This window comes from Hemicordylus capensis, chromosome 2, assembly GCF_027244095.1.
Source record: "Hemicordylus capensis ecotype Gifberg chromosome 2, rHemCap1.1.pri, whole genome shotgun sequence".
In the NCBI taxonomy this organism is placed as follows: domain Eukaryota; kingdom Metazoa; phylum Chordata; class Lepidosauria; order Squamata; family Cordylidae; genus Hemicordylus; species Hemicordylus capensis.
The window spans coordinates 219,836,511-219,862,535 of NC_069658.1; the positions used below are offsets into that span (position 1 = coordinate 219,836,511).

The following is a 26,025-nucleotide window of genomic DNA, read 5'->3' on the forward strand; positions in this document are numbered from 1 at the left end:
ACCCGAACCGAATCACCCCTGTTCTGTTTTGTGCCCGAATCTGGGTCACCCGAATCACCCTTGATTCGGTTCAGATTCGGATTTATTCCGAATCCGAATCTGAATCGATTCGGGGGGTAAAAAGGGGCCCAGGGGCAAAATTTTGAGGTGGGGTGGTAGTGCCCAATGGGTAGAGTCTACCACCCCAATTTCAGGGGGATTGGGAAAAATCCTGATTTTTGGCGATTTTTTAAAGTTTTAGTGACTTTGGGGCTAAAGTTTTTTCTGAGGTGAAGTTTTTTCTGAGGTGTGAATTCTCATTCTATCATAGCAAATGAGATTTTTTTCAATTAAACAACTCTCATGACCCCGCTTTCACTTTTTCACACTTTCCTTTACTATGAATAATATGAGGAAGTAATCAATTTAGCACACTTCACCTTATGAAGACAAACCTCATAAAAATAAATTCACCAAAATTCACCCCCTGCCCAATCACTCTTAAATTGGGGATGGGTGGTAGCCTCCACCCATTAGACACTATCTACCAGCCCACCCCACTCCTTTGGGGCAGATCCACTTTCTGCCCCCAATCTGCCCCAAAGACACCCAAACTTCAAAAATTCTCAAAAAATCAGCCCTCTGCCCAATCCCCCTGAAATTGGGGTGGTAGCCTCCACCCATTAGGCACTACCACCCCACCCCACTATTCTGCCCCAGGCCCCACTTTCTGCCCCAATATGCCCCAATCTGCCCCAAAGACATGAAAATTTCAGAAATTTACCAAAAATCAGCCCTTTGCCCAATCCCCCTGAAATTGGGGTGGTAGCCTGCACCCATTAGGCACTACCACCCCACCCCACTCCTTTTGCCCAGATCCCATGCTATGCCCCCGAACTGCCCCAAAGTCTCTAAAACTTTAAAAAATCGCCAAAAATCAACCATGAACCGAATCACCCGAATTTTTCGGGTCCGAAATTCGGGTGATTCGGCTCGTGCCCGAAAAATATCGGGGGACATCGGGGGTGATTCGGTTCGGCCCTGAATCACCCGAAATTGTTCATTTTGGGCACAGATCGTTCTGTGCCCGAAATCTTTTGCACATCCCTAGTGTTTATGGTGTGTTGTTGTTGTTATTTATTCGATTTCTATACTGCCCTCCCAAAAATGGCTCAGGGCAGTTTACACAGAAGAATAATAAGCAAGCAAACAAACAAACAAACAAATAAATAAATAAGATGGCTCCCTGTTCCCAAAGGGCTCACAATCTAAAAAGAAACATCAGATAGACACCAGCAACAGTCACTGGAGGTACTATGCTGGGGGTGGATAGGGCCAGATAGATAGATAGATAGATGACTCCCTGTTCCCAAAGGGCTCACTATCTAAAAAGAAACATAAGATAGACACCAGCAACTGTCACTGGAGGGATGCTGTGCTGGGGGTGGATAGGGCCAGTTACTCTCCCCCTGCTCAATAAAGAGAATCACCACGTTAAAAGGTGCCTCTTTGCCAAGTTGGCTCCGCCCTTGAGCCGCCTGACTCCAGGCTCTTCCTCTGCCCTAGAAGGCACCACTTCTCCACTCCTGGTCTCTCTGGAACCGCCAGCTCTAGACCCAGTTGTTGGATCTCAGTGGGGAAAAGTAAAAAAATAAATTCCTAATAAAACCAAAACAGATCCTTAATATTGTCCACTGTTGCCCTCAACACTTGAAATCTATCTGTCTGTCTATCTATCTATCTATCTATCTATCCATCCATCCATCTATATCTCTATCTTTTTTGGCTAAGATCAAGTGTAGTATATATATTGCACTCTGTCAGGGGAAATGGAAATCCCGGGCAAGGGTTGTGTCACCCCTCCCTGTGTTCAGCAACCCCTTTCCCCTTGCAGACATTGACGAGTGCGAGACGCCCGGGATCTGCATGAACGGCTGGTGCATCAACACGGAGGGCTCCTTCCGCTGCGAGTGCCTGGGGGGGCTGGCCATCGGTGTGGACGGGCGGGTCTGTGTGGACACCCATGTGCGCAGCACCTGCTATGGGGCCATCAAGAAGGGCACCTGCGCCCGGCCCTTCCCTGGGGCTGTCACCAAGTCGGAGTGCTGCTGCGCCAACCCGGACCACGGATTTGGAGAGCCATGCCAACCGTGCCCTGCCAAGAACTCGGGTGAGTGGCATCCCGAAGGATCTTTGGCCAGGCGCGAGCCTTCCCAGGGATTCTCGAGGGGTTCTCAATGATTCAAGGCGGAGATTTGAGACTACATTTTCAGGTCAATACAATACAATACAGCACATTACAATGTGCTTGCATGTGGCACCATCAGTGTGCATGTGCGCCCATTACATGGGTGTCAGGACATGGGCCGAAGCTGCACAATGCAGCCATTTTGCTAAAGCTAAGTAGGTCTCAGTCTGGTTAGTGCCTGGATGGGTAATCACCTCGGATGCTACCATGAGTTCCGTGCTGGAATAAAGATAAGAAATCAATGGAACAAAGAGAAGAAATCAATGGAACATCTGGGCGAATCGCTGGAAAATAGGTGGGAGCTAGTGAGAAGAGAGAGGAGAGTTGGTCTTGTGGTGGCAAGCATGATTTGTCCCCCTAGGTAAGCAGGGTCTGCCCTGGTTGCATATGAATGGGAGACTTGATGTGAGCACTGGAAGATATTCCCCTCGGGATGGAGCCACTGGAAAGACCAGAAGGTTTCGAGTTCCATCCCTGGCTTCTCCAAGTTAGGGCTGAGAGAGATTCCTGCCTGCAACCTTGGAGAAGCCGCTGCCAGTCTGTGAAGACAATACTGAGCTAGATAGACCAATGGTCTGACTCAGTATATGGCAGTTTCCTATGTTCCTATATAGTGTGGCGTAGTGCTTAGAGTGCTGGACTAGGACCAGGGAGACCCGAGTTCATAATCCCCATTCAGCCATGAAACTCAGTGGATGACTATGGACCAGTCAGTTGTCTCATGGGCTAATCTAGCTCACAGGGATGTTGGGAGGATGAACATAACTATGTACACCGCTCTGGGCTCCTTGGATATAAATGTAGTAAAATAAAATAAAAATAAAATAAATGAAATGCTTTTCTCTCCCTCGTCAAGAGAGCTTATAAGTGACAAGTCAATTCCAAGTTGAGCTGAGGGATGCTCATCCATGACTACCAGATCTGTGCTCCCCTGTGAGATATCTTAGGGGTGAAATAGACCCACAGGCCATTTGCTGCCAAATTTCTCTTCATCTGTTGCTCAGTGTGTGAGCTGATTTCTTCCCACAAAAGGCCTAGCGCTGGACAAGGGGAGATGCAAATTTTGTCTGTGGTGTCCAATCTGATGGCGCGCACACACATATATGCAGACATTATAACTTGCTTTTTCAATCACGGAGTGACAACTGGTTTTCTCTGTTTCCAGCTGAATTTCAGGCCCTGTGTAGCAGCGGCATTGGCATCACTGCTGATGGAAGAGGTAGGTTTGGTAGAGATCTGATCACCAGGGTGGATACTTCCCTTACAAGCAGCTTTTCTGAAGAGAGCTGGTCTTGGGGTAGCAAGCATGAATTGCTCCCTTTGCTCAGCAGGGTCTGCCCAGGTTTGCATTTGAATGGAGACTTCGTGTGAGCACTGTGAGATGTTCACTGTAGGGGGTGGGGCCTCTCTGGGAAGAGCACCTGCCTGCTTGCATGCAGAAGGTTCCAAGTTCCCTCCCTGGCAGCATCTCCAAGAAAGGGCTAAGAGAGACTCCTGCCTGCAATCCTGGAGAGCCGCTGCCAATCTGTGTAGACAGTGCTGAGCTGGATGGAGCAAGGATCGGACTCAGTAGAAGGCAGCTTCCTATGTTCTCCTATGCTGGCATAGTGCTAGTGCCTGGATCCATTGACAGCAGACTAGGGCGGCCCTTCCATGAGGCAGGGTGAGGCAGTCACCTCAGGCGTGGGCATGAAGAGTGGCACAGGGGGCACCAGGCGCTGTCCCCACCTGCCACCATGAGTGCCACCCCATGGACATCCTTGCCACACACAGCCAATACCCTTCCTCACCCCAGTGGGGCAGGCTGTTGATTTTCCCCTCGCCTTCCCTGCCCCAAGATGAACTAGGAATGTCCCTGCCACCACAGCCTGTCTTGGCAGCATGGTCTCAAGAGTGCTCATGTGTTTGTGAGCCCAATTCAGAAGCATGGCTTGAGAATGCTGAGCAATCACCTATAGATGGCGGGCGTGGGGGGAGGCAGTGATATCCATCGCCTCAGGCAGCAAAATAACTTGGACTCCCCACCCCCAGTTCCAGACAGTGCTAGAGTCAAAGGTCAGGCACTGAGAGCATGTTACAGTAACGAGGTGCTAATGAGTGTTTACAATAAGAACCCTCCTCTGTAACGCATCCCACACATCCCACGGAGACAGCAAAGGTTAAGCTATTCTGGTCCTCCTGTGTTCCTTTTCATCAGCTTGAATGTCTCTATCTTGTGTGGGCTTTAAGAAGAAAGGCATCTTGTCCATCACTACGGAACGATCAGAGGGTGGGGGCTGTGTCAGATACAGACGGCTGCCAAGCTCCTGATCTTCCCAAATCGACTTCTCATCCATGCAGATATCAACGAGTGTGCCTTAAACCCTGACATCTGCCCCAACGGCATGTGTGAGAACCTTCGGGGAAGCTACCGCTGCATCTGCAATCTGGGCTACGAGTCAGACCCCACGGGCAAGAACTGTGTGGGTGAGTTGGAGCAATCCCGAGGCATGGAGGGTGGCAAATCAGGGACCATCCAACATCCCAGTTTGGGTCAAGGTTTAACAGTCCATGGAGATACCAGCTGTCATCTGAGGGATCAGAGTCCAGGCAGACGAGAGCTGAGTTCCAGAGGTGATGGCCTGTTGATCTCAAGGTCAATAGGCCAGAGGCAAGAGGTCATTTTTAGGGGCAGCACCAAAACATGCAGGGGGCCAAAGACCACATAGTAGAGTCAAGCAAGTGGGAGATCAGGGTCCGAAAAGGCAGCATTGTAGGGGTGTGGTGACGGCCGACAACCTGGATGGCTTTAAGAGTGGTTTGTATAACTTCATGGAGGAGAGGTCTATCATCGGCTACTCGTTGGAGGGCTTTAGGCCACCTCCAGCCTCAAAGGCAGGATGGCTCTGAGTACCAGTTGCAGGGGAGTAACAGCAGGAGGGATGGCATGCCCTGCCTGTGGGCTTCCAGCAGCATCTGGTGGGCCATCATGTGAAACAGGATGCTGGACTAGCTGGGCCTTGGGTTTGATCCAGGAGGGCTGTTCTTATGTTCTTATGGGTAAGAAGCCAGTGCTTAGCCTTTTCTAATAAGAAGCACAGCAGCACAGCTCAGACTGAGAAAAATCTCTCGAGTCTGGGGCTCTATAGGGGCTGGTGCACAGGGATTGGCTCCTGGGGGTCAACTGACACTGATCAGGCTGGAGTGGCAGCCTAGATGGCACCCTCAGAGCACAGAGCTCTGTCTGGTAGGCTTGCAGTGGGAGCAGAATCTTGGTGCAGAAGGGAAGAATTCCACTTCTAGAGGCTCATCCGGGTTCTGTTTCCAAAAGCAAGTATCTAGACCTCATGGCCGCATAAGTGGAGAGTATCTGTGCAGTGCCCCCAAATCACAGACCAGGTGACCCGCACAGATGATTATTAATAATAATAATAATAATAATAATAATAATAATAATAATAATAATAATAATAATAATTTCTTGTTTACACAGTCAGACAGGTGTTATTGACTGGTTTGTTTTATCCAGACATTCGATTTCTATACCACCCTTCCAAAAATGGCCCAGAGCGGTTTACACAGAGAAATTACAAACAAATAAAATGGATCCCTGTGCCCAAAGGGCTCACAATCTAAAAAGAAACACGAGATACACACCAGCATCAGTCACTGGAGGTACTGTGCTGGGGGTGGATAGGGCCAGTTACTCTCCCACTACTAAATAAAGAGAATCATTATGTTAAAAGGTGCCTCTTTGCCAAGTTAGCAGGAGTTGGTAACTGGAGGACGCGTGGCCTTGCTGGTGGCCAACTCTCCTGCCTCTCTCCCGCTAGATGTGGACGAATGTGCTGTCAACCGCCTGCTGTGTGACAATGGCTTGTGCCGCAACACACCCGGAAGCTACAGCTGCAGCTGCCCCAAGGGCTTCGTCTTCCGGACTGAAACAGACACCTGTGAAGGTAATAGAACCATGGAGTGCAAGGGCACCTACTCTTTCTGAAGGGGGTTCCCTGCTGGTCAGGAGGTCATAGCCCCTGAGACTCAGGGGGTGGAGCCTTGGAGCAAGGGGGAGGTCCCTGGCAGATTAGGAGGTGGAGCTGATCAGGGAGCGGGAGAGCTTAGTGCACCTTGTGGGGGCAGTAGGTTGTGCCTGATGGCTCAGGGGGGTGAGGCCTGATGGAAAGGGGGCAGAAGTTGCAGAACTAACAGCAGAAACACTCCAGCAAAGAGGAAGATAAGTAGCTGTCTATCACTTACTCTGCCCACTGCCCTTAGCTTCCCCTCGGAACATTTCCCTATTCCTCATCCTGACCCATAGAAATTACTCCTGCCCCTTGTGCCTAGGCAAAGTTTTTTTCCTTAACCCCAGTTAAGCTGTTCGTTTCCCCATCCCTTGCTGCTTTTTTTTTTTTTTTTGCTGGAGCAGGTGGAATGTTTGTGAGCATTCCATGCCATCCAGGGGTGTAGCTAGGTGAGAGGGGCCCTGTGTTCACCCCTCTCTCTGGCAGCCCCTTGGAGTGAGGGAGATAATGAAGAAGATAGGGAGGGGTGGAGCTGGGGGCCCTCAGGAGCTCGGGGGCCTGGGTTCTTTGAACCCATCTGCTCAGTTATAGCCACACCCCTGATGCCATCCCACCAGCTTGGGTGGCTTCATTGCCACAAGTGGGCATGTTATCAGACTGCATCGTTTAACTTTCCTTGATGCAGAATATGCTCAGTGAAGAAACTGGGGTGGCAGGGAAGAGAACTTGTGTTGTGCATGTGCTGCTCTGAGCATAATCATGTGACCATTCCTAAAGGAAACCCCATTTCTCTCCCCATCCTAGATATCAACGAGTGCACGTCCAACCCCTGCGTGAATGGTGTCTGCAGGAATAATGCTGGTTCCTTTGCCTGCGAGTGTTCTCCTGGGAGCAAGCTGGACTCCAGTGGCACCATCTGTGTTGGTAAAGACTCCTGTCTGGGGCTTCCAACTGGGAGCTGGGCGCCTTGGATCTCAGAATGTAGAGAGGAGAGAGGAAGTTGTGCAGGAAGGAGGAGCCAGAAAGGGAGGCCACAGAGAAGCAAAGAGCCTGAACTATGAGGAAGCTGAAGCAGAGAATCTTCTTTATATATAATCCGCTAAGGCATAATCCGTGGCTAATCTCATGTGTGGCAGTTCTCGCGAGAGTTTGGAGAGCTGCCAGAGAGGATAGCACTGGGAAGAGGTGTGTGTGTGGCGGAGGGGAATGGCAGTGGCAGCCAGCCGGTGGGCCCAGGAATTAACGGCGACCGGGAAAATGATGGCACTGCAGCTGGGTGGAGAAGGCAGGGGCAGGCAGGGAGGAAACGAGGACGGCCAGCGGAGGAAGGGAGGAAGGAAACGGTGGGGGTGGAGACAAAGGAAGAAAACAGCAACGGGTGGGCAGCGGGGAGGAAGGGAGGAAACAGCGACAGAGGCGGGAGGGAAAACGACGGTGCGGATGGGCGCCTGCAGGTGGGAGCGGGGAGAAGGCGGGGGTGGGCGGGACTGGAGGTGGGAGAAGGCGGGGCAGGCAGGCAAAAACGGCAACAGGTGGGGGGGAGGAAGGAGATGGCGCTGGGGGCAAGTGGCCGGGCGGGGAGAACTAGAGGCATAGATTCTCTTCTCCCGGCCCAGCTAGTTTGTGTTTATTTATTTTGGGGAGGAGAGCTGGTCTTATGGTAAAGGTAAAGTTGTCCCGTCAAGTTGGTGTTGACTCCTGGCGACCACAGAGCCCTGTGGTTGTCTTTGGTAGAATACAGGAGGGGTTGACCATTGCCATCTCCCGTGCAGTACGAGATGATGCCTTCAGCATCTTTCTATATTGCTGCTGCCTGATATAGTAGTTTCCCATATTCTGGGAAGTATACCAGCAGGGATTCAAACCAGCAACCTCTTGCTCCCCAGGCAAGTTACTTCCCTGCTGTGCGATTAGGTGGCTGTGGGTCTTATGGTAATGAGCATTAATTGTTTTCTTTGCTAAGTAGGGTTTGCCTTGGTTTGCATTTTGATGAGTGACTACATGTGAGTGCTGTCTGCTGTGAAGTATTCCCCTTAGGGGATGGGGTCATCACTCAGTGATAGAGAAGCTGCTTTTCATGCAGAAGGTCTTAGGTTTACTTCCTGGCAGCATCTCTAGGTAGTCTGGGAAAGACTCCTGTCTGAAACCTTGGAAAGCGGCTGCCAATCAGTGTAGATAATACTGAGCTAGATGGAACAATGATCTGACTTAGTATAAAGCAGCTTTCTATGTTCTACCATTTATAACCCACCTTTCAGGCATATCGGCTCCTGTGGTGGTGTACAATAAAAAAACTAAATCAAAATGACTCACAGTTAAAACAACTCAAATCTAAAAACAAATCCCTCAGCCAAAAACCACACACACACACACACACGAAAAGACAGGAGAGACTGTCCATGCTGAACCTTCGATGGGGAGGATTTCCAAAGAGGATTTCTGAAGATCAGGGACTAGCACAAGAAAGGCCCTGCTTCTTGTGTGTACTACAATTAATGGTACCCAGATTAGGATTCCACTGGAATATCTTAATATGGCGGAAGTGGGGGCGCAGGGAGGGGGCTCTGTGAGATACTTAGAAGTCATGATTTGTAAGGGGTTTGATAGTCAATGAAGATGTTTCAAAACAGGCATTATGTGTTCATGATGACTTGGACCCAATCCAACATATAAATGTTTCTGGATAATCTTCCAGGGCAGCCCCATGTAAAATGCATTGCAGTACTCTAAACTAATATAAGGAAACTAAAGAAGAGGTGGACACAATTGTAGCAATGAGAGAGGAATCTGAGTTTGGGGAAGGCATTCTTTCCCTAATGCACATGTCCCGCTCTCTCCACCCTAAGGCTGGCAATATGGTCAGACATGCTTTCCCTACCAGCGAAGTGTTTGCAGAGCACGGGGTTGCCTCTTGAGGCTGGGGCGTGGTGGCTTCAAGGGGGCAGGGACGCATCTAACCAGGCCTTTGGGCTTTCCCTCCCTAGACAGCATGAAAGGGACCTGCTGGCTGAACATCCAGGAAGGGCGTTGCGAAGTGAACATCAATGGGGCCACACTGAAGTCAGAGTGCTGTGCCACGCTCGGGGCAGCCTGGGGAAGCCCCTGTGAGCGCTGCGAGATCGGTAAGGGTGACGGGGCCAGTGCCAGCAACGTCAGCCACCTTCTCCGACTGACTTGAAATTTTTTTGGTCTGTTAATTTATTTAATCTGTTGTGTGTTTTTATCTCCTGTTTTAAGACATGACATGTTTTATAACATGTTATAACATGTTTTATTTCATGTTTTATCTCATGGGGCAGATAACAAATAAAGTTGCTGTTATCATCATGATCATCATCATCATCATCATCATAATTGAAAATCACGGAATTATCATAAAATGTCTCTTTCTCCACAGATCCTGCCTGCCCAAGAGGCTATGCAAGGATGAAGGGTGTCTCCTGCGAAGGTACCATCTTCAGACCCCCAACACTTTCAACCTGGGAAGCTGACCAGGGATGCCCCTTTCCTCCTTCCACCCCGTCTTTCTAGACTCTATCCTGCTCTCTCGTGCTCTCTCTCGCTCTCCCCAGTTCTTTGCTGTTTGCTTGACCTGCTCAAAGGCCTTTCCCTTCCCACCCCTGACTCTCTCTCTCTTTTTCCAGACGTCAACGAGTGTGAGGTTTTCCCGGGCGTCTGCCCCAATGGCCGGTGTGTGAACACAGCAGGCTCTTTCCGCTGCGAGTGCCCAGAGGGGTTGACCCTGGATGGCTCAGGCAGGACATGCGTAGGTGAGGACCCAGAGAGACATGGACCACGCCCTCCCTTTTCTTATGCACTGTGGCTGCCTCCATTCTCACCTTTAGATGGGTCCAAATGGCCACCCTCCCATCAATACATTCCTGTCCATAAATAGCTGCCTTCCCTTTCCACATTCACCGTGACTACCTCCATCTGGCCTTTAAATGCTTCAAAATGGCTGCTCTCCCCTCAACAAATTCCTGCCTTCCCTTTCCAGCTGCACTACGGTTGCCTCCATTCTTGTCTTTGAGCCCATTCGGGTTTTCCATGCTTCTGAGGGGATGAGCCACTAAGCCAGAGATGAGACAAAACTCCAAGCATTTTTTAGTCCTAAAGAAAACTCAAGGGCCTATCTATGCTGCAAACCAGTTTAACTGTGAACCGTCATAAATTCTTGCCTGGGAATTCTCTGTCAGCTATACATCCCCTGCACAGAACTACAATTCCCAGGTTTCCCTGGGGCTAAATCCATATTGAAGCTGTCTAATAAAGCTGCCCCCAAGTCTAATAAAGTCAAACTAGATAAGAGAGTAATTACATCATTTGACCTTGAATGTTTGATTTTTATCTGTTAAATAGAAGCCTCAGGAGGGGGCAATCTGGATGGCATCTGATTGATATTGATTAGGGATGTACACAAATTGTTTTGGCAGGGCAGGGAGCAATACCTTTAAGCACAAGTCAAGCAAGCCCTTACCTGCTCCTCTGCCACCCAATCACATTTCCTAGTCTGCAAGTGGCTGCAGCGCTGCACCCAGCAGCCTACGTGCGGCGGTCGGACATTCACAGGCTGCTGGGTGCAGCGCTGCCCCCATGCGTAGACGTCTGAGTGGCACAGCGCTGCACCAGGAAATGCAGTGGGGCAGCAGAGGAGCAGGTAAGGACCTGCTTTACTCATGCTTATAGGTACCACTCCCCGCCCCACTGAAACGATTCGGCAGGCCGCACCGTATCGACTCATGCCGATCCCTAATATTGATTAATTATATCAATTATTCTCAAACTTGGTTCCCCGACTCTTGCTGAATGGCAGTTCTCATCATCCCATTGTGAGTGGGGATGATAGGAGTTGTAGCCCAACAACATCTGGGACCCAAGCTTGGGAGCCTCTGGTTTATAAATTGCTCTCCATTTTCTACTTTGTCAATATCAGATTTTTAAACACTTTTTTAAACTATTGGCCAAATTATAACTTTCACATAATGTGGGACTTTGTTCCTGAGGGGCACACTTTCTCGCCGGGGGGTGGGGCATGCTCCTTGCCCCGTCTGGGTTGCCCACGAAGGCCACAAAATGTCCTCTTCCTGATTCTCCCCTCTGATGCCACTTCCCCCCCCCCCATAGATGCGCGACTGGAGCAGTGCTACATGAAATGGGTGGAGGACGAGTGCACGGTCCCCCTCCCGGGGAAATACCGTATCGACCTGTGCTGCTGCTCCGTCGGCTCGGCCTGGGGCAGCGACTGTGAGGAGTGCCCCAAGCCTGGCTCTGCCGAATACAAAGTGATCTGCCCCCGGGGACCCGGCTTTGCCAACAGGGGAGACGTCTTGTCTGGCAGACCTTTCTACAAAGGTGAGTGGGGACTCGGAATGTGCACGGACCGGTTCGGAGGCCATTCTACTGGCCTCCGGTCCGGACATGGGCGGTTCGGGGTTCGGAAGGGTAGGGTGGGGGGTTCCATTAAGGGGGGGGGCTTTACTTACCCCTCCCGCGCTTTCCACCTTTGGCGCCGTAATTATTGTAAAAAACCCAGAGGCAGGATCCCTTGCCGCCCGCTTCAATCAACGGCGATGGCTCCTCCGTGGTAAAAAAAATTGGGTGGCAGGATACTTCCCTGCCACCCCTTTGAAGCCTCCTTGAAGACCCTGCTGCTGCCGCCCCCTTGAAGCCCCCTGCCGCCCCCTCAAATCTCGCAAAAGACCCGACCGCTCACTCTCTAGAAACGGGCGGGCGGCAGGGGGATGTCCTCCCGCCACCTTCCCTGCAAAAGTCTTTAGGAAGCCTTCAGTGCGCCTTCTTGGAATTCTCAGTTTGTTTAATGAGCAGAGGCTCTCACCGTCCATCAGGTTCAAGCTTTATTGATCACAGCGTGCCAGGTGTCTCTCTTCCAAGAGCACACGCTCAGGCTTTTGGCAAGAGTCTTTTATATTGTTTACATACAGGCTATAGGATTGAGTACAGAGCCTATCAGAGGCCAAAGTTTCATGGTATACACCAATCATACTAGTACAAGCAGTATAAATAAATATATGCCTCTCGAGTATGGGAATCGGAGGCACTACGTTGCAGTGGTTCCGGTCCTTTCTTGGGACGAGGGTCCAGAAGGTGGTGCTGGGGGACTACTGCTCGGCCCGTTGGCCTGTGGGGTCCCGCAGGGATCAGTCTTGTCCCCCATGCTGTTTAACATCTACATGAAGCCGCTGGGAGAGGTCATCCGGGGACTTGGACTGAGTTGTCAGCAATATGCAGATGACACTCAGCTCTATCTCTCCTTGTCATCTGATCCTAGGGAGGCGGTGGATGTCCTGAATTGAGGGCTGGAGGCCGTGATGGGTTGGATGTGGGCTAATAAACTGAAATTGAATCCAGATAAGACGGAGATACTGTTGGTCGGTAGGAGAGCCAATCGGGATGAGAAGATTTTATCGGTTCTGGATGGGGTTGCACTCCCCTTGAAGGAGCAAGTACGCAGCTTGGGGGTATTACTGGACCCGGCTCTGCTTTTGGAAGCTCAGGTGGAGGCGGTGGCCAGGGGTGCCTTTGCACGGCTCGGCTAGTGCGCCAGCTGCATCTCTTTCTCGAGAAGGCAGATCTGGCCACAGTTACCCATGCCTTAGTCACGTTGCGGCTGGATTACTGTAAGACGCTATACGTGGGGCTGCCCTTGAAGAATATCCGGAAACTGCAGCTAGTGCAAAACGCGGCAGCGAGGGTTTTATCCGGAGCTGCCCGTTGGGAACACATCACCCCCATTTTGAAAGAGTTGCACTGGCTACCAGTTTGTTTCCGGGTCCAATTCAAGGTGCTGGTTTTGACCTTTAAAGCCCTTAACGGTTTGGGCCCGGGGTATTTGAGGGACCGCCTGCTCCCAAGGGTTGCTGCCCGCTTGATGAGGACATCTGAGGGGGTCCTGCTCCGGGTGCCGACAGTGAGAGAGGCCCGACTGTTGTGCACTCGGGACAGGGCCTCCTCTGTTGCTACCCCCAGACTTTGGAATGCTCTCTCAGTGGCCATTCGCTCCTCGGACTCCATCACGGTTTTTAGAAAGCTTGTTAAAACTTGGCTTTTTATCCAGGCCTTTTACATAATCGTTTTTACTGCTACTTCTGTGTGTTTTTACCTGTTGTATTGTTTTTATGCTTGTATTTTTATAGATTTTAAATTTGGTTTGTTTTTATATTTTTTAGCTTAATATTTTTATTGTCTTTTTATTGTATTTTTTAACTTTTGTAATCCACCTTGGGGTTGTCTTTTAAGGAAAGGCGGTATATAAATGCGACAATCAATCAATCAATCAATCAATCAAGCTTAGCCATTGGTAGACAAGGTGAAACAATTACAGGGCAGAAACCAGCAATAATGCACCAGTCAGCTTTAGCTATGCCTAGTCAGGACGGGGCTAGCTGTGGTTAACAGGTGTCTATCTCTACTCAGGCGGGGCAGAGCATTGTTTCTAAGAAAATGTTCTTTTTTAACAGCAGGGTGCAGAAACTTGTGACTTTTAGGACTGATGTAGGTCACTGAAAGGGGATAGTGGAATTTTCCTTCATCAATCCCCATTGCTTCCAACAAAGCGACCCAGCTCCTAAAGGGATAAACTGAACCTTGAAGCTGCCTTTTGTGGTGTCAGACCCTTGGTCCTTCTAGCTCAGAACTGTCTACCCTGACAAGCAGCAGCTCTCCAGGATTTCAGGCGGGGATTTTTCCAAGTGGAGATGCTGCCAGGGATTGAACCTGGGATTCTCTGCAGGCAAAGCAGGTGCAATAACACTTTGCTTTGGCCCCTTAGTATGAGCTGCCTCCTACTGAGTCAAGCAATTGGCCCACCTTGTTCAATATTGCCTACTCTGACTGGCAGCAGCTCTCCAGGGATTCAGATGGGGAACTTTCCCAAGATTACCTGGAGTTTTCAGAGACTGAACCTGGGAACTTCTGCATGCAAAGCAAGTGTTCTGCTACCGAACTGTGGTTGCACCTGATTAACATACAGTGGGAGTGAGGTCTTTGGTCCATTTAGCTCTTTATTGTCTACACTGACTGGCAGCAGCTATCTGGGATTTCAGACAGAGAAATCTTTCCTATTCCTATCTGGAGATGCCAGGGTTGAAAACTGGGAGCTTCTGCATGCAAAGCGTGTGATCTGTCACTGAACGACTGGTTCTTATTAAATGTTCCTTGGTTTCAGCCTGGGCTCTCAGTGTCCTAAACTGAATTCTCAGTGAGACAGCCAACTTCTGCCTCAGCTAAACTGCTTCAAGCTGCAGGTCGGAGGCTAATGGGATGGGATGCTTGCACATTAAAGAAATTCCCTGCAAATGGAAAGCTAGTGTGTCAGGGAGAATGCTATCTTTTCTCTGATATGCTAGTTGTCTGAGGGCAGGTTATTTTGTTTGTTTGTTTGTTTGTTTGTTTTGGACGCAGGAGCATTCCACCTCATGAGCCCTCATCTACCGTTGGAGATGGTGCAGTCTAGATCACAGGATTATACTAGGGATGTGCATGAATCAATTTTTTCAATTTGATTTGTACCCAAATAGAATCACCCCCAATTTGTTTTGGGTTCAAATCTGTTGCCCCAAATCTCCCCAAATTCAATTTGTACCCTGATTTTCTGAATCCAAATAGATTCAGAGCAAAAAAAGGGTTCCAGGGGCAAAAGAGTGGGGTGGGTGGTAGTGTCCAATGGGTGGAAGCTACCACCCAAATTTCAAAGAAATTGAGCAAAGGGGTGAATTTTAAAGAATTTTTGATGTTGGCACATCTTTAAATTCTTTTCCATAGGGAATAATGGGGATTTCAGCAGCCTTATAGCTCCACATGGGGGGAACCAGGGTGGCCCCAAGAGGGTTGTGGTGGGTGGTAGTGCCCAATGGGTGCAAGGAAGCTACCACCCAGATTTCAAAGAAATTGGGCAAAGAGGTATTTTTTAAAAGATTGTTGAAGTTCACGCATCTTTAAGCTTTTTCTCATAGGGAATAATGGGGATTTCATCAGCCTTAGTTACTTCCCTGGGCTGGGGGTACCAGGATGGCCCAGAGCGGGTTGTGGTGGGTGGTAGTGCCCAATGGGTACAAGGAAGCTACCACCCAGATTTCAAAGAAATTGGGCAAAGGGTTTTTTGTTTTTTAATTGAAGTTGGCATGTCTTTGTGACAGATTCGGAGCAGAAAAGGGGATTCGAGGGAAGAAGAGTGGATCAGTTGGTAATGTCCCAATGGGTGCCTGCTACCACTCATATTTCAAAGAAATTGGTGAAAGGGGTGATTTTTAAAGAATTTCTGAAGTTTGCACGTCTTTAAGCTTTCCCCCCATAGGGAGTAATGGGGAATTTCAGCAGCCCCATAACTCCACTTGGGGGGCACCAGGGTGGCCCAGAGCGGGTTGTGGTATAGTGCACATAGGGTGCCAACCACCCCCAGAATGACAAGACTGTGGGGCACTGGGTTTTGTTTTCAGTGTCAGAGGTGTTCTGAGAATTGAGTCTCTAGTAGAAAATGCTCTCCCAGTCCCTAAATATTTGTGATAGTAGTAGTACCTAGGAGCCAGGAAAATGTCCCTGTGGGCTCAAATTTGGCCCTGAGGCCATATGTTGTGCAGGCCTACTTTAGAGCCAAGCCCTAATAAAGGTCAGCACCAGAATCACAGTCAAAATATCAGAATCCTAGAGTTTTAGGGGGTCTTTGGAGGTCATCTAGTCCAACTCTCTGCTCCATGCAGATTATCCAGAGTTAGAGCACCCTCAAGATATGGCTGCCCAGCCTCTGCTTGAACGCCTCCACCAAGAGACAAATAACTGGTTTCATGTCTCTTACTTTTAAGAGGCTCCCTCCTAAAGTTCAGCCAAAATCTACCTTTCCATAAGTTTAGCCCACGAAATCTAGTCCTGCCTGATGGGGCTGCAGAGTACAAGCGTTTGTCCTCTCCTCTCTGACAGCTAGTCAGGGATTTGAAGAGCGCTATCCTGCTCCTCTTCTCTTCTCCGACTAAAGTTATCCAGCTCTTCCTCAACTACCTTCCTTTCATCCCTCTCTCTGCAGATGTGAATGAATGCAAGGTTTTCTCCGGGCTCTGCACTCATGGGACCTGTCGTAACACCATTGGGAGCTTCCGTTGCCTTTGTGGAAGTGGCTTTGCTCTGGATGCCGAGGAGAGAAACTGCACCGGTAAGGACTGTGGAACTCTCTGCCACTGGCCTCAGGCAGTCCTGTTTCTCCATGCAGGCTTTGTCCTGCCACATCATACAAATTCTCTTTGGCCATCACCCTTGCAACTACACCCTGGTGTACGTAAGCTGCATAGTTAAAGCAAATATGGTGGGAAAGCTAGTGACGTGTCCAAAGGCTAACTTTAGTCCCTTCATTAGTCTTGGCAAGCTTGCTTAGTATTATATATAAATAGCACGTATGGTGGGGCAGAGAGGATCCACATTGGGGCTGTGAGGAGGGATTGGGGTATTTTCAGTGCCAGATTTAGGCACAAGCTAAGTAAGTTACATCTTAGGGCCTCACTTTGTGAGAGGTCTCTAGATGCAAAAAAAAAGGGACTAAATTTCAAGTTTTACGATGACAGCAATGAATGCACCACTGAGAGACTTGAAAGGCCAAGTTGAAGACAGATCATCCTGGAGAGAATCTATCTATGTGGTCACTAAGAGTCAACACCAACTTGGGGCACTTAATCACTCAGTCATCAATCATTTTCATGTAAAAAGGCATTTCTCATGCAAATTGGCTCATTGCAAGATAACTGCTTTTGTTAAATTACTCGTTTTTCATTGCATCTTTGCCAGGTTAAAAGTGTAGAATCCAAAGGAAAGAGTTGTCGCAGGCAAGGACAAGGCAGTGGAGTGGAATCAGGAATATTAATAGTTCAATGAGATAGATGTTATGTCCAGAGAGGCAAGTGCACAGACTGCTTTTCCATGCTCTTGCTGCTGGCTGTTTGTTAGCCCCGTCTCTACTCCAGGACTGGAATACAAGTAACTAACGGCCCATTCAAAAGTTGGCCTGGATCGAGGAATGGATTAACCCAAAACACCACAAAAAGAAAAGCTTTATTATTTCTGTTTTCATTGCCTTTTTCGTTAGAATAATATGGGTTTGAGGGTAATGTTGTGAGGCCTTATAAGCTGGACTTCGCTCGAGGCCTCAGCATGGCATAATCTGGCCCTGGGTATGTTCACTGTAACCTTATGCCCAGCCCACTGCAGGGTTGAGAATCATCTCTTTTCAGACTCCCTGGGGTGTCATAATCCAGCCCTGGGTATTTTAACCTTATCCTCTTCCCCATGGCAGGGATGTGAATCATTCCTTTTCAGCCCACTAAGTACTTCTGAGGTGGTAAGATGTACCATGAGTCACCTGGACCCGCCCCAGGGACCCCAGATTAGGAAACCCTCCTTAGTGAGGCTAAGGGAGGATTCGAACCAGAGATTCGAACCAGAACCGCGGAAATCCCTTTACACTCTGCCGACTCCCAGATTCCTTTGACCTGCAAAACGAAGGATCCAGATATGACATTTCTGATTTCACAGTCTGTGGGGCATTTCCTGTCAATGGTTTAGTGCCAGCCTATCCACCAGCAGGGGCACCCAAGGGTGCAGGCCCTATTTATTGGGAGTAAGAGAAGCAAGGGGAGGGGGGCGGTGTCTCTGGCCTAGTGGCCACTGAAGTCAAAGACCTGCATCTGGACTTCAGGTTAGTCAGAGGCTCACATCACCGAATGCTACTCTCAAAAAATAAATAAATCCCTGCACCTAGAAATAAAGCATGTTAGAGAGGATATAACCATGACAGGCTGCTTTTGTGTGTGTGGAGGAAATGTGAATGCTCACCAGAAAATCCTTGCTCATGGAAAACCATTTTAGAAAGAGACCTATCCTAGAACCCTTCTCCTTTATGTTCTGCATTGGTTTGAATCGGAGGGCATTGGTTTGAATCGGAGAAGCCATTAATCACAGGAGCTTTCACGTGAGGAACTAAGCCTCTGTTTCCTAGGTATAATTTGGAGAACAAGTGAGGGGAGGAAAAGATACTAGACAGAATATGATAGATCACCGCATTTTAGGGCTCAAAGGGATCCTGGAGGTCTTCTAGTCCACCCCTTGCTCAGTGGAGGAAAGGAAACTGCTTCAGCACCCCTGAGAAGTGGCCATCCAACCTTGGTTTGAAGACCTCGAGAGAAAGAGAGCCCACCACTGTGTGAGATGGACTGTCCCACTGTTGAATCATAGAAGTTTAGATTTGGAAAGGGTCTTAGAGGTCTGCTAGCTGTTCCTTCTTCGCAGTGCAGGAAAATGCTGATCCCCGACAAGTGCCTGTCGGTCTCATCCATTTGTCTCTTGCTGGGTGTCTCTTCTGCCCCTCTGCAGATATCGACGAGTGCCGGATCTCGCCAGACCTGTGTGGCCACGGTGCCTGTGTCAACACGCCTGGCAGCTTTGAGTGCGAGTGCTTCAAAGGCTACGAGAGCGGCTTTATGATGATGAAGAACTGCATGGGTGAGAGCGGGTTTTGTGGGGGTGGGGAGGGTTGTTTTTTTAAATTGAGCTTGGGTTTTGAAAGGGCTGGCAGCTTTATCTGAGATGGCCCAAGGCATTCTGGGGCAAGTCTGAGGTGGGCACTGCCCTATGTGTATACTTTTCTGTATGGGCCATGGCGGGGCACATTCCAATGCAGGCTTCTTAAGCACCTCTAGTCCATTTCAACAAGGTTTGCACAGCAGAAATTCTTGCTGAAGAGCACACTACGTAGAGCTCTCCCACCCTGACCCCTTTAATGCCACCCAAAATCTGGTGCCCACACTCCACATTTTCAGGAGACTCCTGGCTGTCACCATAAGACTATGTCCCATAAGACCAGGGCCGCGCAACTCCGATCCTCCAGTTGCTGTCAGACTACAACTCCCATGACACCCAGTCACAGGGGCCAATAGTCTGGGATGATGGGAGCTGGAGTCCAACAGCAGCTGGAAGGCTGGAGGAGTGCAGGTGCAACCCTCTTCTATTTCTCCTGGAGTCCACGCTCCAGAGACCAGTACTGAAAAGAATTTGGAGACAAACGGAATAATTAAAAAGGGTTAAATGTAATCACCTTAAACATATACACATACTGCACATGTAATACACACATACGTGTAAAGCATCAACCCCAAACCCAGGTTCAGAAGAACTCAAGTCAGAAGAAGAGAACACGCCCCAGAGGTCTCGCGGCTCCTCAAGCTTTTCTGCACTTCTTAGGCCCAGTTTCTTCCCTGACTCCTTGAGCTGACTAAGTGATGCTGGAGGGGAAGCTGCTGTCCTTCTTTCCAAAAGTACAGCTTTTGCCATTCCTCTCCTTGTCCCAAACTCTTCTCCTTCCTAATCTCAGTCCTCCTCAAGATCTCCTTCTTCTTTTCCTCATGGACACTTCCCTGTAAGGATGTGCAAACTGATTTGAATTTGAATTGATTCGACTAGAATCTGGCCAGCTCAAACAATTCAAAATTGAATCGAATCGCATCACCCTTAAAAAGAGCAATTCAATTCAAATTTGAATCAAATCAACCAGATATGGATTTGAATAGATTTGAATTGATTCGATGACAGTTTAGGGACATGGTAGCACTTTTAAAAGACCATTCTGGCACCCTGATTGGTCAAAAAAGGCACCAAAATAGGTCAAATCAGTTTGAATTCAAATTGAATCAAATTCGAATTGAATTGGCAAGTTTCGATATGAATTTGAATTGAATCTGAAAATTCAATCTGTGCACATCCCTACTTCCCTTGTGGCAACCCACAAGGCCTAAAAGTAATTCAAAGCACTCCCCATTCCATAAAAAGGACCCTTCCGGATTCCTGTCAGCAAAAAGGGGCATTTTACTCCAGTGTCCAGTTTCCTGATGCCCTAAGTGGGGTTCCACAGGTAGAACGTGTAGGCAAATAGCCCTCCATAATGCTGTTTGAAAACCTCCAGAGAAGGAGATCCCACCATTGTGTGAGGGGTGCTGGTCCTCACACAGCGCTTGCCATCAGAAAATCCTTAACATAAGAACAGCCCTGCTGGATCAGGCCCAAGGCCCATCTAGTCCAGCATCCTGTTTCGCACAGTGGCCCACCAGATGCCGCTGGAAACCTACAGGCAGGAGTTAAGGGCGTGCCCTCTCTCCTGCTGTTCCTCCCCTGCAGCTGGTACTCAGAGGCATCCTGCCTTTGAGGCTGGAGGTGGCCTATAGCCCTCCGACTAGTAGCCGTTGATAGACCTCTGCTCCATGAAGTGATCCAAACCCCTCTTAAAGCCATCCAAGTTATTGGCTGTCACCACATCTTGTGGCAGAGTATTCCACAAGTTGATTATGGGTTGGGTGAAAAAATACTTCCGTTCGTTGGTCCTAAATTTCCTGGCAATCAATTTCATGGGGTGACCTCTGGTTCTAGTGTTATGGGAGAGGGAGAAGAATTTCTCTCTCTCCACTTTCTCCACACCATGCATGATTTTATAGACCTCTATCATGTCTCCCCGCAGTCGTCTTTTTTCTAAACTAAATAGCCCCAGATGCTGTAGCCTTGCCTCATATGGAAGATGCTTTAGGCCCCTGATCATCTTGGTTGCCCTCTTCTGCACCTTCCTCACTGTCTAAATGGGTTTCTTGTAATTTCAGCCCATTAATTCTAGTCCTGCCCACAAGAGCATCAAAGAACTTAACATCATAGAATTTTAGAGAAGGAAAGGACCTGGGAGGTCTTCTAGTCCAACCCCCCCACTCAGTGCAGGGAACTGCTACAGCATCCCTGACAGATGGCCATCCGGCCTCTCTTAGAAAACCTCTAGTGAAGGAGAGCCCGCCACTGCCCAAGTTCAAATCCCCATTCAGCCATGAAACTAGCTGGGTGACTCTGGGCCAATCACTTCTCTCTCAGCCTAACCTACTTCACAGGGTTGTTGTGAAAGAGAAACTCAAGTATGTAGTGCACCACTCTGGGCTCCTTGGAGGAAGAGCAGGATATAAATGTAAATAATAATAATAATAATCCCTGGCATCTCTAGGTAGGACTAGTAAACGATCCCTGCTTGAAACCCTGGAGAGCTGCTGCCAGTCAGTGTATAGACAATACTGAGTAAGATAGAACAAGGGTCTGACTCAGCATCAAGCAGCTTCCTATGTAATCTGTCCTGTTTTGGTTTCCAAAACATGTTTAGGGAGGGAAGGATGGGCAGGGGCATGGGAAAGGTACAGACAATCAGGGTCCCTAACCCTAACCAGTTGGTCAGGCTGCCCCTCTCCCGCTAAATTAATTTATTTTTTCTTGCTTTCTTTCTCTTTCAGACATTGATGAATGCGAGAGGGACCCCCTGCTGTGCCGTGGAGGGGTCTGTGTCAACACCGAGGGCAGTTTTGAGTGCCTTTGCCCCCCAGGGCATGAGCTCACCTCAGAGGGCAATGCCTGTGTAGGTAAGTCCTGGAGTCCAGAGTCAAGAAGAGAGATGCCGTTTGCCTGCAGATCAGGGTGGCCCACGTGGTGTAGTGGTTAGAGTGCTGGACTAGGACCGGGGAGACCCGAGTTCAAATCCCCATTCAGCCATGATACTTGCTGGGTGACTCTGGGCCAGTCACGTCTCTCTCAGCCTAACCTACTTTGCAGGGTTGTTGTGAGGCGAAACCTAAGTCTGTAGTACACCGCTCTGGGCTCCTTGGAGGAAGAGCGGGATATAAAATGTAAAAAATAAATAAAATAAAATAAAATAAATGTGGGCCATCCTGTCAGTACGACGCCCTTCATCAGCAGGCATGGCCTTAGTCTTTCCAGGCCATGCCGCTGAAGCAGTGGCAACAACATGTGCTATGTGCCATAGTTCAGTGGTGCAGACAGAAAGTCCCAGGTTCAATCCCTGGCAGCTCCAGGTGGGATGGGGAGAGACTCCTGCCTGAAACCTTGGAGAGCTGCTGCCAGTCAGTGCAGGCAATAAGGAGTTAGATCGACCAAGGGTCGGACTCAGTATGAGGCAGCTTTCTGTGTTTCCTGTGTCCCTTCTTCCTGCCAGTCCCTTCCCTTAACACTCTGCTCTCCTCCCTAGATGTGAATGAATGCTCCCTTAGTGACAATTTGTGCCGGAATGGCCACTGTGTCAATGTCATCGGGACCTACCAGTGTGCGTGTGACTCCGGGTTCCAAGCCACCCCAGATCGTCAAGGCTGTGTTGGTGAGTTGCCGGCCCGCTTGTTTCTGGGGACCAATGCTGGATGCCCTGCTTCTTGGAAAGAGACTGAAGGGTTTGCGGAAGCATTGTCAGAGCTGCCCCAGATTTTTTGTCTATGTGATCCATTTTGAGAGCATTTGTTGAAAAGCGGCATCATGATGATGATAACACAAGAAGAGCACTGCTGGATCAGGCCCAAGGAAGCCTATCTAGTCCAGCATCCTGTTTTACATAGTGGCCCTCCAGGTGCTTCTGGGAAGCCCACAGGCAAGAGGTGAGGGCATGCCCTCTCTCTTACTCAGTGCGCGGCTGCTGTGAAAAAGGCCAGTTCCATGCTTGGGATCATTAGGAAGGAGACTGAAATTAAAAATGCTAATATTATAATGCCCTCATACAAATCTATGGTGCAGCCAGATTTGGAGCACTGTGTACAGTTCTGGTCACCGTATCTTAAGAAGGACATTGTAGAACTGGTGAAGGTGCAGAAGACGGCAACCCAGATGATCAGAGGCCTAGAGCACCTTTCTCATGAGCGTCTAGGGCTTGTGAGTTTGGAAAAGAGGCGACTACATAAGAACAGCCCTGCTGAATCAGGCCCAAGAAAGCCTCTCTAGTTCAGCATCCTGTTTCACACAGTGGCCCACCAGATGCCTCTAAGAAGCCCACAGGCAAGAGGTGAGGGCATGTCCCCTCTCTCCTGCTCTTGCTCCCCTGCAACTGGAATTCAGAGGCATCTTGCCTCTGAGGCTGGAGGTGACCCAATGGGGTATATCCAAACTAGTAGCCATTGATAGACCTGTCCTCCTTGAATTCATCTAAACTCCTTTTAAAGCCACCCAAGCTAGTGGTCATCACCCCATCCTGCAGCAGAGAATTCCTTAGATGAATTATGCACTTTGTGAAAAAGTACTTCCTTTTGTTGGCCTGGAATTTTCTGGCCTTCTCTTTCATGGGACAGCCCCTGGTTCTAGTGTTGTGAGAGAGGGAGAAATTTTTTTCTCTATCCACTCTCTCTACTCCATGCGTAATTTTATACATCCCTATCATGTCTCCCCATAATTGCCTCTTTTCCAAACAAAAATGATGATGATGATGATGATGATGATGATGATGATGACGACAGGAGGAGAGCTGGTTTTGTGGTAGCAAACATGAATTGTCCCCTTTGCTGAGCAGGATCCACCTTGGTTTGCATTTGAATGGGAGAGATGTGTGAGCACTGTAAGATATTCTCCTCAGGGGATGGGGAGAGAGCAGAAGGTTCCCAGGAAGGTTCCAGGATGCTCCCTGGCAGCATCTCCAAAATACAGCTGAGAGACTCCTGCCTGCGACCTTGGAGAAGCTGCTGCCAGTCTACGTAGACAATACTGAGCTAGATGGACCAAGGGTCTAACTCGGTATAAGGCAGCTTCCGCTGTTCCTGTGATGATGATGACTGATGGATGGTGATTCACTTCCTATCTGTCCCCTGCATTGGTACCCAAGTCTCTTTTAAAGTGCGCTCATGAACAGCCATCCACACAAACACATTCATGTGTGACAGTTGTCTGAATAGGACTCATGGGGGCATGCTCATTCCTTCTGCAGATATTGATGAGTGCACCATCATGAACGGCGGCTGTGACACGCACTGCGCTAACTCAGAGGGCAGCTACGAGTGCAGCTGCAGTGAAGGATATGCACTGATGCCAGACAAGCGCTCGTGCACAGGTGAGGAGTGTGTCTGCCTTTCCACCCGTCTGTCCTCCCACTGCTGCTCTGCTGCTTATAAGACTAAGGAGAGCTGGTCTTGTGGTAGCAAGCATTACTTGTCCCCTTAGCTAAGCATGGTCCGCCCTGGTTGCATATGAATGGGAGACTTGATGTGTGAGCGCTGGAAGATATTCCTCTCAGGGGATGGAGCCGCTCTGGGAAAAATATCTGTGTTCCAAGTTCCCTCCCTGGCAGCATCTCCAAGATATGGCTGAGAGAGATCCCTGCCAGCAACCTTGGAGAAGCCGCTGCCAGTCTGTGAAGACAATACTGAGCTAGATAGACCAATGGTCTGACTCAGTATATGGCAGTTTCCTATGTCCCTAACCTCATAATCAAATTCATTGCCACAAGCTGTTATTAAGCCACAAGTAGCGTGTCTGGTGTAGACAATACTGAGCTAGATGGACCAAGAGTCTGACTCAGTAAAAGGCGGGTTCCTGTGTTCCTGGGTTCTAAGCACTTAATTGGAGTCACTGTTACATTCTAAGCATGTAACTATAGTCCTGTGTTCTAAGCACGCTCCCTGCTGAAATAAGAGCCTCCCCGTCTCTGACAACTTTTTTAAAAAGTCTCTAAAAACATTTTTTTTCACCCAAGCTTTTTAACTGGACTGCGGTTTTAAATTGTTTTAAGGTTTTATTTTTAATCTGTTTTTTATGGTTGTAAACCTCCCAGAGACAGAAGTTTGGGTTGGTATACAAATTTGAAAAATACATACATACATACAAACTTTTAAAGACCTTTTTAATACACAAATAAAACAAAACATAAAACAGATGTTAAAAATAGCAAACATTTCAATGTTGCACAGCTTCAGTGTAACAATGCTGTGTATCATTGAAACATTTACTATTTTTAACATCTGTTTTATGTTTTGTTTTATTTGCGCATTAAAAAGGTCTTTAAAAGTTCGTGTTCCTTTTGGAGAATGCATATTTCATCACCATTATACCATCTTATTCATATAAATAAATAAAATTAAGGAGTGGGGAACTGGTTGTGAAAAGGCTTGTGCAGAATTTCTGAAAGGTTGCATTACAAGTCTGAAAATCTGTGGGGTCTGACTGTCTCACCCACCCCACCCCAAAGTTATGGTTCCCTGGATACTTGGAGAAAAGAGGGGAGACTAGCCGGACTTCCTCTGGGGCTGAAGGTACTTGGCTGTGCACAGAACAACTATTTTGTCTCCCCCTTCCATGCAGATATTGACGAGTGTGAGGACAATCCAGATATCTGTGATGGCGGCCAGTGCACCAACATCCCTGGCGAGTATCGGTGCCTCTGCTTTGACGGATTCATGGCCTCCTTGGACATGAAAATGTGTATCGGTGAGACAAGGGCCCTGGGGGGCGGGGGAATGCAACCCACAGTGAATGGTCACTTGGGAGGATGGGGGCCATTGCACTGGGCCCAGGACTTCAGAGGGGCTCGGTGCATCCGAGGCAGCCATGGGGTCAAACTCTGGCTCAGGCAGATGAGAGGGGCCTGAACAGGCTTGGGTCAGGATCTGGAGCCAGCAGGCAAGGATCCAAATGGGAGGAGGGCTGGTCTTGTGGGAGCAAGCAGGAACTGTCCCCTTTGCTAGGCAGGGTACACCCCAGTTTACATTTGAATGAGAAACTACACATGGGTGCTGCAATATATTAGGGGATGGGGCTGTTAGAGGTTGTTAATTTTTACCCCAGTGGGTAAAACAGCAGAGCACTAAGGAATGGGCACACACTCCAGTTACAGAGTGTGAGTGTGAGCAGAGGATAGTTTAGTTGTTGCAGCTATTTAGAGAAAACACATGGAGATCCGTGTAGAACTAAATATTTATTGGTTAAATACACTTGGATAGGAAAGACCTAAACCTAATTTAAAGG

At 48.8% G+C, this 26,025-nt stretch overlaps 1 protein-coding gene across 2 annotated transcripts in view; it reads left to right on the plus strand.

Annotated features, from left to right (window-relative positions):
- The window catches only part of FBN3 (fibrillin 3), a 235,163-nt gene that overhangs the window by 127,104 nt on the left and 82,034 nt on the right, over window positions 1–26,025 (plus strand). For both annotated transcript variants that reach the window (XM_053298377.1, XM_053298378.1), the window contains exons 17-31: window positions 1,874–2,149; window positions 3,393–3,446; window positions 4,568–4,693; window positions 6,040–6,165; window positions 7,033–7,152; window positions 9,213–9,350; window positions 9,626–9,676; window positions 9,873–9,998; window positions 11,353–11,580; window positions 16,265–16,390; window positions 18,598–18,726; window positions 21,534–21,659; window positions 22,283–22,408; window positions 23,993–24,115; window positions 25,363–25,488. In XM_053298377.1, the coding sequence (XP_053154352.1) occupies window positions 1,874–2,149; window positions 3,393–3,446; window positions 4,568–4,693; window positions 6,040–6,165; window positions 7,033–7,152; window positions 9,213–9,350; window positions 9,626–9,676; window positions 9,873–9,998; window positions 11,353–11,580; window positions 16,265–16,390; window positions 18,598–18,726; window positions 21,534–21,659; window positions 22,283–22,408; window positions 23,993–24,115; window positions 25,363–25,488 (2,001 nt within the window). The remainder of the gene's footprint in view (window positions 1–1,873; window positions 2,150–3,392; window positions 3,447–4,567; window positions 4,694–6,039; window positions 6,166–7,032; window positions 7,153–9,212; window positions 9,351–9,625; window positions 9,677–9,872; window positions 9,999–11,352; window positions 11,581–16,264; window positions 16,391–18,597; window positions 18,727–21,533; window positions 21,660–22,282; window positions 22,409–23,992; window positions 24,116–25,362; window positions 25,489–26,025) is intronic.